A 16,542-nucleotide genomic window follows, 5' to 3' on the forward strand; every position below is an offset into this window, starting at 1 on the left:
GAACTTCATGGTAAAATAAGCTATGCATCTATATATTTCTCAGTCATAGTTCTATACATTATTTTAATATATAAAATTTCTGTTTGGAGATTATCAGTTTGGACTCCTATGACTGTGGTAAATTACTATTCTTTGTGGTAAGTTCATGTTTACATTGACTTTACCACTTAAACTTTATACTGTAGCCAAGGAAACCATATGTTAATGATGACCAAAATGAATTTCAATATTCTGTTAGAGTTAAATTTTCCAACCCACGTTCAGCCAATGCATACTCTTCAAAAACCATATCACAGTAACACTTTTCTATTTAGAATTACTATGCAGATATTTTGCTTATCCATTCATAAGAAAAAGCCCTTGGGGAGAAAAGAGGCACTGTACTTACTAAAGGTGAGTGTGGGGGTGTACTCCTTTATTTATTTTAATGTAACTATTGCATAATTCACTTAATGAGTATTGGATCGAGTTTTCAAACAGTATCGTGACTCTAAGTAAATTGATGGGAAAGTGGATAACAATGAATTAAGGAGTACTGGTAGTCTAAGTCACTGTTTATCTCTTTAGAGGTAGACAGAATTCAAATTGCCTTCATTAACTGAGCAATATGCTGTGGAAAATGAGCTTGGTACTTATCAAGAGGCTGTTTCATTTGCATTTTTGCTAAACTTTCAAGTTTCTCTGTTTTCTAGGTGCTTAAGAGCTCTGAATAGGAGAGAAAAGAAAAATTTCAGGTAGGTAAGCCAGGGGACATTGGAGGACTAAAGAAACAAAAAAAGTTATTAATGAAGATGTCAAAATTGTGCCTGCATATTTGTGATTCAAAAAGACAGTCTTACAGAAAGAGGCTAGAATGTACAAAGGCATTAATTCTCCACACATTCATCAGTACCACAACAAAGCAGTAGGTTTTGCCTTTGATAAATGATCAATACTTCATAGGACATTACCCTAGCCACCCTGCTGTTGCTAGTTAAAAGTGTGAATTTCAACTAAGCAGTAAATCTTTATGGTGTTATATCTTGAACAGTTAACTTCTCCCTTAATCGCCTACAATTCTGAACACTATTATTCTGCAGAATCTTTTTTTTAAGCTCACTCAATAGGAAAAATATTCTTATTGGACCAGTAAAGAAATAGCAATATTTTAATCCAAATGAAACATTAAATAATTGTTTTGTTTGGATTTTTAATGATATGCACATGTACAAAATTATTATACTTCTACAGCATACGTGAAGAGGCAATCAAATGTATTAATATACGTTGCTGTTGTTCAGTCACCGGTCGTGTCTGACTCTGCGACCTCATGGACTACACAGTCCCTCTCCCTGTCCCTCACCACCTCCCGGAGTTTGCCCAAGCGCATGTCCATTGCATCGGTGATGCCAGCCAGCCGTCTCATCCTCTGATGCCCTCTTCTCCTTTTGCCTTCAATCTTTGCCAGCATCAGGGACTTTTCCTGTGAGTCAACAGTTTGCATCAGATGACCAAAATACTGGAGCTTCAGCTTCAGCATCAGTTCTTCCAATGAATATTCAGGGTTGACCTCCCTAAAGGTTAACTAGTTCAATTGTCTTGCGGTCCAACGGACTTTCAGGGGCCTTCTCCAGCACCACAGTTCAAAGGCACCAATTCTCTGCTGTTTTGCCTTCTTCACGGTCCAGCTCTCACGACTGTATGTGGCCACTGGGAAGACCGTGGCCTCGATTATGTAAACCCTTGTTGGCACAGTAATGTCTCTGCTTTTCAACACACTGTCTAGGTTTGTCACTGCTTTCCTGCCAAGAAGCAGCTGTCTCTGATTTCACGGCAGCAGTCGCCACCTGCAGTGATTTTGGAGCTCAAGAAGAGGAAATCGGTTACCACTTCCACCTTTCCCTTTCTAAGTGTCAGGCAGCAATGGGGCCAGATGCCATGATCTTACTTTCTTTTTTTTAATATTTAGTTTTAAGCCAGCTCTTTCACTCTGCTCCCTCACCCTCATCAAGACGCTCTTCAGTTCCTCTTCGCTTTCTGCCATGAGAGTGGGATCATCCACATATGAGGCTGCTGTTGTTTCTCCTGCCTATCTTGATTCCAGCTTGTAACTCATCCAGCCTGGGATTTCTCATGATGCGCTCAGCATATAGGTTAAATAAACAGGGTGACAGCAGACAGGCCTGGCGTACTCCTTTCTCTATCTTAAACCAATGAGTTGTTCCAAACAGGGTTCTAGCTGGACCCACACACAGGTTTCTCAGGAGACAGGTAAGATGGTCTTGTACTCCCATCTCTCTAAGAGCTTCCTAAGATACATGGACTGAGTTAAAAGTCCGCAGACTTGATTGTACATGTCTAGCTCCTAATTCCTATTTTTTAAATTTTTTCCCACATATATATTCCCAGAAAGTCTTCAATCACACAAACCACATAAGCATTTATAATACCAATCATACGCAACTGAGTGGGAAAATTCTCATTTCCTATGTCACTTCAAATGCCTCTATACCTTTAAAAAAAAAAGACAGTTTTAAAAAGTATTGGTTCATGTCTGGAAAAGTTCAGCTAATAGAAGACACATTTAAAGGATCTGTGAGGTTTCTTGATGATTTTAATATTTTAACAGAAAATATAGACCATTTAATAGGCAAGCATTTCCTTATATAGAATTTTTTAAATTTAAATTTATGAGGCCCTAAAGTCAAATTAAAACTTCAAAGATATAGATATAAAATATTTTAACAATTAGACTCATTATTGGAATAAAATACAATTGTTTCTTTTCAGAAATGTAGAAGAATATCTTTTCCCTGAAAGCAAATGCAGTTTTTCCTGTGTCAGCAAAATTCTACCATTATAAGTGCTACTTTTCTCAATTATGTAGAATGAAAATATTTTTCCATCATTTAAAACCATTTAAGCAATTGCCTTGAGGAAGTGTGAATTACTTCATTAGAATGCCTGTGTTATATTAATAAAAATAAACATTTTATTTTAAATGAATTATGTATCAAACCACTATGGGCAAAGTATCATATTGTAAATATTTTATTATTAGATGCTCAGGTATAGAATAAGTTAAACATGCATGAATATAAAGCACTGCTCCTTACAATATTTTCAGCACTGCAATGCAAGATAAAGAATTTGAAATCAAGTGTACAGTTTGTTAGCAGCTTCTTGAACTAATGATCAGTTAGCCAGGAATACACATCTGTTTGACCTCAAAGTATCTGGCTTTTCATTGGACTATAGTGAATTCTCCCAGCATAATTGCTGTTATTCTTCAAACCAGTTCTTAAAAATGAAATCATAATTTTATATTATAGAAAATACATTTCCTTATGTAATTATTAAAATACATTCATGAATAATATATTCTTTTTTTTCATGCTATACTTTTTTATTTTTAAAAAGTCTCATAACAACTTGTTATATTGTTTTGGTAAAATGCTTCAAATCTTCTTTTAAAATGATAAAGTATAAAGAAACAAACATTTTCAACACTCTTGTTTCAATATTCTTGTTGCAGGCACCGTGTTAGGTACTAGAGATCTAAGTTAAAACTTGGTTTGTAGATTATAAGAAAGAACATTGAAGTCTAATGAAAATTAGTAAGAATGTCCCCACCCCCTAAATATATGTCAGTTCAAAGAGATTTCTGCAGCTATAAATTTTTTCATAGATCTAGAAGTAGGAAAGGATTCATAGAAGTATTTAACACAACTTTTTCCAAATGTGCTCCATGGAACACTATTGCAGAAGACAGTAGTAGTTTCACGAAATAAATAAATGCTTCTTGTGGTCAAATAAGCACGGTGCAAAATCAGTGGTGGAGAAAACTGCTGGTGGCTTAGCACGAATCAAGGGGGTGGTGCATGTGAAGTCAAATGTCTGTTTTGAAAAAAACCTCTTGTGGAGTTGTTTGAGTTGTAGCTGAACTAGCTGAGCTTTTTTTTTTTTCATTATTTTTGCATATCAGAATAATTGCAAGGATTCGAAAACTGATAGGTTGCAATGGAGCTGTAAGAATCCAGTTTCTATAAAACTAAAGATATCATAAAAAACAGTAATCTATAGAGTTGTATCAGATTGGGAGATTAAGGAAAGGATAAGACACAAAAGAGAAGCAGAAAAATTTTACAGATTAGAAAGGTGATAATGGAAACCACCCCAACCCCCTCCCACACACACAGAAAAGATATGGTAGAAGCCACGCCACCAACGTCAAACGGTTCAGTTTCACCTGGAGACACGGGAATTAAGTGTAAAAAACAGTGGAGCTTGCTTAATGCACGTCTCATGGCTTGAATATTATAGAATCTTCTAAATGACTTTTTATAGAAAACAAAATTCAATTTAGAGTATTTATACTGTACACTGTGAAAGTTTAATCTTTAATTAAAAGCCACATGAAAAATTACCATTGTGTAATGACTCACATATTCTTGTTGTAAAATGCTATAAAAGGCCTCATATTGTTTGGTGATTTTAAAAACAAATTATTTGTTGAGTTTAAGTTTATAAATTACCAAATTACTTGGGCATTCTAAAAAAATAAAATAATAAAACTATACACTTACCATCATGATTAGGATTTCCTAGTGTCCATGGCTCATCTGAGTCAAAATGAGTATCTCCCCCAATTCCTGGTCCAGGGAAATAGGCATGTGCCAAAAACCCTCCCTCTCCATCAAAAGGAGAACTGTCTCCATGAAAGCCAGATGCAAAAATGATGGTTATATCCACATCACGTTTGCCATTTTCTAATTCACTGTAGGGAACTTCCTCGAATGTCAGAGGAGTGACATTCTGCCACACGTCAAAGGCACGACGAATAGCTTTACGGGTTTCAGGGTCTCCCACTTTTGGAGTTACGTTCTTTATACTGAAATTTAGAAAAAAAGGATAATCAGTATGACGTTATTATATATAATCTGACCTATTACACATTGACTTTTTACATATTTTCATCACTTCTGCTGAGTAAAGAAATTAGAAAATGTCTCTTAGTAAGTAGGAAAGAAACTAATTCTTTCTCTCTCTATAGCTAGATTTCACTATGCTGGGTCATTAAATTCTCAGCAGTATAGTACTCATCTACCAAGGCTATAAGAGATCTTTTCTGCAGAATGGTTAACACTGGGGTAGTCAGATCAATCATCACTTTGTCTCCTGAACAATAATAGAAAAACGGCTTTGCCAAATGATCAAATAGGTACAGCAGTTTTAAGCTGAAATAAAAAATTCAATTTCTGTACAGTAAAAATTTCTTTAAGGGGCACACTATTGTGTAAACGTGTTACTTCCAATGTCGTTATGCTCATATCATGAACAATTCCGTGAACACAAAGTTATTTCTGCTTTTAAATAAAAGGTCAGTTAACTACGGTTTCTGATGTCGACTGTTCTCTTATATATTTAATTATTCATAGTCAAAGCCATGTGAGTGAATAGCTCTTTAATACAAATATTTAACAGTTATATGAATTTAAAGAAGTAACTTGGACGCTATTACCTTATTTTTCTTGAAGATAATAACATATGGGAAAAATTATAAATATTTATTTTCTATTTAGCACTGATCAGATATTTCTCTTTTATCACTTATTTTACTATTTTCTAAATAGAACATAAACTAAACAAATATATATGTATATATTTAAGTATTTTATATTGTGGTAGTATAACTTCATACATCTTTGCAAAAACTAAAGAGCAAATTTTACAGGGGTTATAAATAAGTTTCAGACCATTTCAACCAATAATTTTACACCGATGAATCCGAGTTTCACTAAAGGAATATCTTAATGCATAGGAGGGTATAATATTCAGGTGAATATTATTATTTTATTATTGCATGGAGGCTAAATGATATAAAAATTATGATGTCTCTATTACAGCTATAATATATACAGGATTTGAAATTTTAAATAGCAAAAATTAAATTTTCAACTATTCAGCTATATAGACAAATATTCAGGATATAATTTCTGGTGGAAAAAATAATATGCAGATTGTATTTTAACTCATCTGTAACTATGCCAAGATAATTACAAACATTAGGCAGCATATTAAGCATTTAGAAAAAATACTTAATTGAGCATTTATTGTGAGCCAGGTGAGTATTTTACACTTGTCATAGAAACAAAGGATCTGAGACTTAGATGAATTTAGAGAAAATTCAGAATGGTACAGCTAGTTTTTTAACCCAAATATCTTGACTCAAGAATCAATTATATTAAATTCGAATCTGGACTACACAACTAAAACAAGGTTTACACTATTTTCTAATCCATATTATACCACATTTATAATGATGATTTGATGATAAATATCATCTATTATATATAAGAAAAATAAGGAGGCAAATCAAGTGAAATTATTTATTTTTATTGCAGTATAGCTATGGTTTTTCCCGTGGTCATGTATGGATGTGAGAGTTGGACTGTGAAGAAAGCTGATCACCAAAGAATTGATGCTTTTGAACTGTGGTGCTGGAGAAGACTCTTGAGAGTCCCTTGTAACGCAAGGAGATCCAACCAGTCCATTCTAGAGGAGATCAATCCTGGATGTTCATTGGAGGGACTGATGCTAAAACTGAAACTGCAATACTTTGGCCACCTCATGCGGTGAGCTGACTCACTGGAAAAGACTCTGATGCTGGGAAAGGGTGGGGGCGGGAGGAGAAGGGGACGACGGAGAATGAGATGGCTGGATGGCATCACCGACTCTGTGGACATGAGTTTGAGTGAACTCCAGGAGTTGGTGATGGACAGGGAGGCCTGGCGTGCTGTGATTCATGGGGTCGCAGAGAGTCGGACACGACTGAGCGACTGAACTGAACTGACAGTTGATTTACAATGTTGTATTAGTTTCACATGAACAGCAATGTGAATCAGTTATACAGATAAATACATTTGTGCTTTCTTAGAATCTTTTCCCATATAGCCAGATACAGAGTATTGAAGAGAGTTCCCTGTGATATACAGTAAGTTGTTAGTTATCTATTGTATATATAATAGTAAGTATATCTCAATCCCTATCTCCCAATTTACCATCCCCCATTTAATCCCTAGTAGCCATAAATTTGTTTTCTACATCTGTGATTGTATTTCTGTATTGTAAATAAGTCCTTTTTTACCTATTCTTATTTTTTGTTAGATTTCACACATAAGCAATATTATATGATATTTGTCTTTCTCTGTCTGACTTACTTCACTCAGTATGACAAAGTTTAGGTCCATCCATTTTGCTGCAAATGGCATTCTTTTGTTCTTTTTATAGCTAAGTAATATTCCATTGTATATATGTACCACTTCTTTATACATTTCTCTGATGATAGAACTGAGGTTGCTTCCATGTCTTGACTATTGTAAACAATGTTACAATGAACACTGGTTTGCATATATCTTTTTGAATTATGGTTTTTCTCAGGGTATATTCCTAGGAATGGGATTGCTGGATCACATCTTAGTTCTATTTTTACTTTTTTAAGGAACCTCCATATTATCCTCTGATGCTAAATTCCGATGCTGTAAAGAACAATATTGTATAGGAACCTTGAATGTTAGGTCTGTGAATCAAGGTAAATTGGAAGTAGTCAAACAGGAAAGGGTAAGAGTGAACAGCAACATTTTAGGAATCAGTGAACTAAAATGGACTGGAATGGGTGAATTTAACTCAGATGACTTTTATATCTACTATTGTGGGCAAGAATCCGTTAGAAGAAATGGAGTAGCCTTCACAGTCAAAAAAAGAGTCCAAAATTCAGTACTTGGATGCAATCTCAAAAATGACAGAATGATCTCTGTTTTCAAATCAAACCATTCAATATCATGATAATTCAAGTCTATGCCCTAACCAGTATTGCTGAAGAAGCTGAAGTGAATGGGTCTATGAAGACCTTCTAGAACTAACACCCCAAAAAGATGTCCTGTTCAGAATAGGGAACTGGAATGCAAAAGTAGGAATTCAAGAGATACCTAGAATAACAGGCAAATTTGGCTTTGGAATACAAAATGAAGCAGGGCAAAAGCTAATAGTGTTTTTCCAAAAGAATGCACGGGTCATAGCAAACACCTTCTTCCAACAACACAAGAGATGACTCTACACATGTACATCACCAGATGGTCAACACCAAAATGAGATTGATTATATTCTTCGCAGCCAAAGATGAAGAAGCTCTATACGGTCAGCAAAAACAAGACTGGGAGCTGACTGTGGTACACATCATGAACTCTTTATTGCAAAATTCAGACTTAAATTGAAGAAAGTAGGGGAAACCACTAGACTATTCAGGTATGATCTAAATCAAATCCCTTAAGATTATACAGTGGACGTGACAAACAGATGCAAGGTTTTAGATCTGACAGAGTGCCTGAAAAACTATGGACAGAGGTTCATGATATTATACAGGAGACAGGGATCAAGACCATCCCCAAGAAAATGAAATGCAAAAAGGCAAAATGGTTCTCTGAGGAGGCCTTACAAATAGCTGAGAAAAGGAGAGAAGCTAAAGGCAGAGGAGAAAAGGAAAGATATACCCATTTGAATGCAGAGTTCCAAAGAATAGCAAAGAGAGATAAGAAAGCCTTCCTCAGTGATCAATGCAAAGAAATAAATGAAAACAACAGAATGGGAAAGACTAGAGGTATCTTCAAGAAAATATGAGATACCAAGGGAACAATTTCATGCAAAGACGGGCACAATAAAGTACAGAAAAGGTATGGACTTAACAGAAGCAGAAGAGATTAAGAAGAGGTGGCAAGAATACACAGAAGAACTGTACAAAAAAGATCTTTGTGACCCAGATAACCATGATGTTGTGATCACTCACCTAGAGCCAGACGTCCTGGAATGCAAAATCAGATGGACCTTAGAAAGCATCACTACAAACAAAGCTAGTGGAGGTGATGGAATTCTGTTGAGCTATTTCAAATCCTAAAGGATGATGCTGTGAAAGTGCTACACTCAGAATGCCAGCAAATTTGGAAAACTCAGCAGTGGCCACAGGACTGGAAAAGGTCAGTTTTCATTCCAATCCCCAAAGAAGGCAATGCCAAAGAATGTTCAAACTACCGCACAATTGCACTCATCTCACACGCTAGTAAAGTTATGCTCAAAATTCTCCAAGCCTGGAGTCAACAGTGCATGAACTGTGAACTTCCAGATGTTCAAGCTGGATTTAGAAAAGGCAGAGGAACCAGAGATCAAATTGCCCACATCCACTGGATCATCAAAACAGCAAGAGAGTTCCAGAAAAACATATCCTTCTGCTTTACTGACTAAGCCAAAGCCTTTGACTTTGTGGATCACAACAAATTGCGGAAAATTCTTCAAGAGATGGGATTATCACACTGCCTTACCAGCCTCCTGAGAAATCTGTATGCAGGTCAAGAAGTAACAGTTAGAGCTGGACATGGAACAATGGACTGGTTCCAAATTGGGAAAGGAGTACATCAAGGCTGTATATTGTCACCCTGCTTATTTAACTTATATGCAGAGTACATCATGAGAAATGCTGGGATGAATGAAGCACAAGCTGGAATCAAGATTTCCAGGAGAAATATCAATAACCTCAGACATGCAGATGACACCATCCTTATGGCAGAAAGTGAAGAGGAACTAAAGAGCCTCTTGATGAAAATGAAAGAGGAGAGTGAAAAAGTTGGCTTAAAATTCAACTTTCAGAAAACTAAGATCAGGGCATCCAGTCCCATCACTTCATGGCAAATAGATGGGGAAACAGTGGAAACAGTGGCTGACTTTATTTTGGGGGGCTCCCAAATCACTTCAGATGGTGACTGTAGCCATGAAATTAAAAGATGCTTGCTCCTTGGAAGAAAAGCTATGACCACCCTAGACAGCATATTATAGAGCAGAGACATTACTTTGCCAACAAAGATCCATCTAGTCAAAGCTATGGTTTTTCCAGTAGTCATGTATGGATGTGAGAGTTGGAATACAAAGAAAGCTGAGTGCAGAGGAATTGATGCTTTTGAACTGTGGCGTTGGAGAAGACTCTTGAGAGTCCCTTGGACTGCAAGGAGATCCAACCAGTCCATCCTAAAGGAAGTCAGTCTTGAATTCACTGGAGGGACTGGTGCTAAAGCTGATACTCCAATACCCCGGCTACCTGATGGGAAGAACTGACTCACTGGAGAAAAACCTGATGCTAGGAAAGATTTAAGGTAGGAAGAGAAGGGGACAACAGAGGATGAGATGGTTGGATGGCATCACTGACTTTATGGATGTGAGTTTGAGTAAACTCCGGGAAATGGTGATGGACAGGGAGGCCTGGTGTGCTGCAGTCCATGGGGTCACAGAGAGTCAGACACGACTGAGTGACGGAACTGAACTGATACTATCCTCCACAGTGGCTGTACTAATTTACATTCCCACCAAAAGCAGAAGAGGGGGTCGTTCCTCCACATCCTCTCCAGCTTGTGTTGTTTGTAGAATTTTTGATGATGGCCATTCTGACCAGTGTGAGATGACACCTCATTGCAATTTTGATTTGTATTTCCCCAATAATTAATGATGTTGAGTGTGTTTTCATGTCCTCTTTGGCCATCTGTATGTTTTATTCAGATAAATGTGTATTTAGATCTTCCACCCATTTTCTGATTGTCCTTTTTTTTAATTTAAATTGTGCTTTATGAGCTGGTTTTTATATTTTGGAGATTAATCCCTTTATAGTCGTTGCATTTGCAAAGAGTTTCTCACAAGTTGAGGGTTGTCTTCTGTTTTGTTTATGGTTTCCTTCCTAATTACCTGTTTGATGGCTGATTGGGCATGCAGATTAACGTTTTAACCTTGAAATTTGTCTAATTTTCCTTGCAGTCTTATGTTTCCTTTCCACCATATCAGATTGCAGAAGCAAGTATTTTTATGATTCATTATTTCAAACCACATACTACATCATGGGTACCGCTCTAGCTGCCAGCCGTATAACTGTGATTAAGTCTCTGATCTTGTAGAATTTATTTTAGTGATAAGAGATAAACAGTAAAAATACAATTACATATGGTTATAAATGAGTGGTGAGGAGGTGAGATGAGCAGACGATAAATGGGATATCAGCGACAACAGGAGCCCACATGCCTCCGACTGAGTTTTCAGCCAGTTCAGATGATGCGGCTGCTTAGAGAACTGGTTCAAAATGACCACTCAGGACAGTGATATGAATTGAAAAAGAATTGGCAGGGAATGGGTTATATTCCGTGAAAGCAAACCACTGGAGAGTTTTAAGCAGAGAAGTATTCTGGTATTATTTCAGTTTACAAAGATCACTTTGTGACCCCATGGTCCATAGCCTGCCAGGCTCCTCTTTTCATGGAATTTTCCAGGCAAGAATACTTGAGTGGGTTGCCACTTCCTTCTCCAGGGGGTCTTCCCAACCCAGGGATCGAACCCAGGTCTCCTGCATTGCAGGCAAATTCTTTACCATCTGAGCCACCAGGGAAACCTGGGTTATTTTCTGTGAAAGCAAACCACCGGAGGGTTTTAAGCAGAGAAGTATCCTGGTATTATTCCAGTTTACAAAGATCACTACTTCTGATGAAAATGACAAGGGGGACAAAATTGGAAGCAGTAAAACATTTCGGAAGTTTAAGCAACAGAAATTAGAGACTTATACTAGAGAGGCTCTCATGGAGATATGAAGAGTTAGACCATTTCAGTATACGCTCGGCTGATAAGTTTTTAATGGGAATTAGTGTTGGATTGAATGTGTAATAGAGAAACTGCTTTATTTTCAAAAACAGGATAACCTTACAATAAAGACAATAAATGAAATTGTATTGGTATGATATACCTGTAAGTATACAGTGGTTCTGAGAAAAATGAAGCAATATAATAGAGAATAATAAATGTGGAGTACGATTTGGACTTGAAAACACATCATTATGTTTTTCAGAGCTCTGCACTCTCCAAAACGTGCTTAACTACAATATTTGTGATGTCATTAATAAATACAAGACACAAGTATCTTTGCAAATTACAGTTTTCTGCAAATATATGCCCAGGAATGGGATTGCTGGATCATATGGGAGTTTTATATCTTTTTTAGGAAACTCAGTGCTATTCTCCATAGTGGTTATAGCAACTTAACATGCCCACTTGCATGCACTCAAATTGCATGTAAATAATTGCATGTAATTCATTACAGCCCTATTTACAATAGCCAAGACATGGAAGCAACCTAAATGCCCATCAACAGAGGAATGGGTAAAGATGTGGCACATGTATACAGTGGAATGTTACTCAACAATAAAACAGAACAAAACAATATCACCTGCAGCAACACAGATGGAACTAGAGATTATCATGTTACGTGAAGTCAGAGAAAGACTAATTTCATATGACACCACTTATGTGTGGACTATCCTAGAAATTATGCAAATAGACTTTTCTACAGAACAGAAGCAGAATCACAGACCTCAAGTTCAAACTTGTGTTACCAGGGGGCAAACGTGGGGGAAAGTGATAGATTGGGAGTTTGGGATTGACATGAACACGCTACTATGCATAAACTATATAACTAAAAGTGACCTACTGTATTATACATGGAAGTCTACTCAATGTTCTGTGGTGGGCTCTGTGGGAAATGAACCTGAAAAAGAATATATATATATATATATATATATATATATACACTTTCACATTATTGTAAATCTGAAACTAACACATAACTGTAAATCAACTCTATTCTAATAAAAAATAATATATATATATATATGATACATTAGTGCACTTAAAAGTTAGAGCTGGAATTCTGAATTATATGCACACAAAAAACAATTTAGAAATCTGTATGCCATTGAGATGTATTTTGTATTTACTGATAACTGAAATTAAGGGTGCAGAGAGATCAGGTGATATTAAACTAACACTTATTCTTGATATTCTAGTATATAATACATAAAATTGCTAATATGTATTTGCAAAAATATGACACAGTAAAATTTTTAAAAAGTTATATTTGAAAAACAAAGTGATTTAATTTTAAAGTGCTTTTACTTTATCTTTTTGGCAGAAATAGAATGGTTATAGTTAACATTTCTCATTTTAATAAGACAGTATTTTCACTTTTTAAATTTTCTACTGGGCATTTTCATGATGCTATCTTAGTGATTCTCTTAAACTTCCAGCTTGGTAAACTTTACCTTAAAAATAATAAATATTATCTTTAATAATCACATCTTACACAACACTACATAATAAAATTGACCTAATGGGAAATTTACGACATCATTTTTCATCAGAACAAATGATACTGAAGACAAACTATGTTAACATATTTTTCACGTTACTGTTAAAAGTCAGGATTCTCTAGTTTTAACTTCATGAATCGATGCCAATACATTGAATTTAAAAAATTGGGTAATAATAATGGAGTATTTCTCCTTCCTACTTTAAAAGGGTGATGCATCTTTTCCAAAATTAGAGTATCAGTTTCTCTGTAATATGAAAGTAAGAAAAAAAAGTAAATATTTTGGCGTTTGGAAGTATATACTAGACAGCATATGAAAAAGCAGAGACATTACTTTGCTGATAAAGGCCCATCCAGTCAAAGCTATGGTTTTCTCAGTAGTCATATATGGATGTAAGAGTTGACTTTAGATAAAGAAAGCTGAGCACTGAAAAAATGATGCTTTTGAACTGTGGTGTTGGAGAAGACTCTTGAGAGTCCCTTGGATTGCAAAGAGATCCAACAAGTCCAATATTATATTATATATATCCAATATTATAAATGTATTATTATATAATACATTTATATTATATCCTAAAGGAAATCAGTCCTGAATATTTATTGGAAGGAATGATGCTGAAGCTGAAACTCCAATACTTTGGCCACCTGATGCAAAGAACTGATTCACTGGAAAAGACCCTAGTGCTGGCAAAGATTGAAGGCGGGAGGAGAAGGGGACGACAGAGGATGAGGTGGTTGGATGGCATCATTGATTCAATGCACATGAGTTTGAGCAAGCTCTGGGAGTTGGTGATGGACAGGGAGGCCTGGCGTGCTGCAGTCGGTGGGTCACAAAGAGTCGGACACAACTGAGTGACCAAACAGACTGATTATATACTAAAAGTTTAAAAGAAAACTTAAACTCTGCTTTTACAATTCTCAATAGAAATGAAAAAATTTATTCATGATAAGTGAAATATTGTTCACTTCACTATTTCTAGGGTAATTTTTTAAATGTGAGAATTTGACATTTAAAGAAACTAACTTTGGGGAGAAAGACTTAACTAACAAAACTCTACGAAAACTATAGGAATTATTTTTCTTTATTAGTTCTGTAAAATAAATTATTGTGAAATGTAAAATTATACATTTGTTCATTTAAACAGAAGTTATAGGAAATGTGAAATAAGGACATTGACAAAGGTTTCATCACTTTCAAATCAAGTAAATTGTAGGTAATCAGGAGACAGTAAATATTACCCAATGCCTAAAATTACTTTGTAACGTCAGAATTCTCTAGTTTTAATATATTGGGTGCATACCAATTCTCTAATAAATTTGTATATACTGATAATGATTATCTTCCATAAAGTTATGATATAGTGATAAATCTTTTTCAGATTTTGAGTACTGTTTATCTCATTTCAATATAAGAAAAAACTTGAATTCTTTGATATTTAGATAAGATTCAGAGGGTACATGATATGCTTATGTCAAGATATTTTGGTATGACCAAGTCTAAATAGCTTTTACTCAATTTAGTAGAGAAAAATAGTTGTTAAGAAAAGCATACTATCATTTTATTAAAAATGACTAGCAATTAAATGGAATTTATTATACCCGGGAAAATAGACAACTGGTAAGAATATAAAAGAGTAAAAATAATAAACTACATATTTAAATTATCAGCAGATCCTTATCCAGAATGTATCAAAATATTCTATCAGAGGACAACTAAATAGATTAATTTACATTTACACATATTATGCTTATATAGTTGATGTGGCTTTATTTTGTTTTTTAAAATACAAGAAATCATCAGAGTAGAGATTGACTATAGAGTCCCTCTAGGAAAGCTGATGTTAAATATTTGACTATTTCTGGAGATGCTAGCTTTCCATGTAGGGCATTTGTTGTTGTTGTTCAGTTGCTAGGGCATGTCGGACTCTTTGCAACCCCATGGACTACGTGGGTCTTATTTAAGTAGTGGATACACAGGTTGGTCAATAGGATAATCAAGTTCAGTGAGCTCACTGGGTTGAGAGAGAATGATAAGAAATGTTTCCAGAGAGGAACTTTCTTTAGCAATTTCTCGGTTTCATTTCTGTGTATGCGTTGGTAAAGTAAAATAGTAACTTCTAGGGTTGTAACCTCAGTAGTCACAGGATCATGAATTTGAAATCAAGTTTAACTAAAGGAAGAATTTCCCATGCCAGTACTCTTGCCTGGAAAATCCCATGGATGGAGGAGCCTGGTAGGCTGCAATCATGGGGTCGCTAAGAGTCGGACACGACTGAGCAACTTCACTTTCACTTTTCACTTTGATGCATTGGAGAAGGAAATGGTAACCCACTCCAGTGTTCTTGCCTAGAGAATCCCAGGGACGGGGCAGCCTATTAGGCTGCCATCTCTGGGGTCGCACAGAGTTGGACACGACTGAAGAGACTTAGCAGCAACAACAGCAGCAAAGGAAGAATTTACTAGGGAAATCTATACAGTTAATATAACATAGTAATATCACATCAATTAATAAAAGTACTCATTAATTTTTAAATAGATTTATCTGGCAGTTGACACCAACGCCATTGGCCATTTATTACATAAAATATTTTGGAGTTTATATTTTATAGAGAAAAGGAATTTAGGTTAAATATATTTTATATAATTCTCAGTAAGCCTGAGAAATAGAGATCTATGTGATAAAGGTAAGACTCATTAAGGTTCTGTTAATATTTTGGAGAACGTTTAACCAAAGTCTACTTTTCATTAATTTATTCAGCAACTATCTATTGAGAAGAAACTCTATTACGTAGCATAAAATGGGTATGTTCCCTGATGAAATGAAGCTCCCGGGTGGTCTTGAAGCACCATCCAATGCACTGTTTCACGTTCACACCTGTCTCCCGCACTAGACTGCGTTCTCCACGGGAGCAGGGCCTTTGCCTATCACCCATCTACTGACAGTTCTGCCTCAAAATGCTGTTCAATAATCATTTACTGAATGACAGACACTTAATTATCCAAAAAGCAAACTTTTCCAAAAGAAAACTGATCATAAAGATTCAAGTAACAGATGAAGGGCCACCAGTACTTCTCTTACATTTATAACCAGCATGCATATTATGCATCAGCCGAAGTTATATATACCTTAAGAACACATACATGGTATGACCTCAGAAGTTCCCATTTCTAGGCATCAAACCCTGAGGGCATTAAAGTGGAAGACACAAGGGCCTAGACATTCCCTTTAAATAGACTGATTACAGAAAGCTCCTTTGAAGCCCACATTTTAAATATAGGAAGACATCTTAAAGTTACGTAATCAAACTTTCCAACCATTCCACACATGTTCCCTAACTGCCCTG

General features: G+C 35.7%; 1 protein-coding gene across 1 annotated transcript in view; it reads right to left on the minus strand.

The window, feature by feature from the left end:
* The window catches only part of MMP16 (matrix metallopeptidase 16), a 368,590-nt gene that overhangs the window by 150,982 nt on the left and 201,066 nt on the right, over positions 1-16,542 (minus strand). The window contains exon 4 of the mRNA XM_055431810.2: positions 4,566-4,870. Within this exon, the coding sequence (XP_055287785.1) occupies positions 4,566-4,870 (305 nt within the window). The remainder of the gene's footprint in view (positions 1-4,565; positions 4,871-16,542) is intronic.

Source organism: Moschus berezovskii, chromosome 16, assembly GCF_049115385.1.
Source record: "Moschus berezovskii isolate FMDL1 chromosome 16, NW_MosBer_1.0, whole genome shotgun sequence".
Lineage (NCBI taxonomy): Eukaryota > Metazoa > Chordata > Mammalia > Artiodactyla > Moschidae > Moschus > Moschus berezovskii.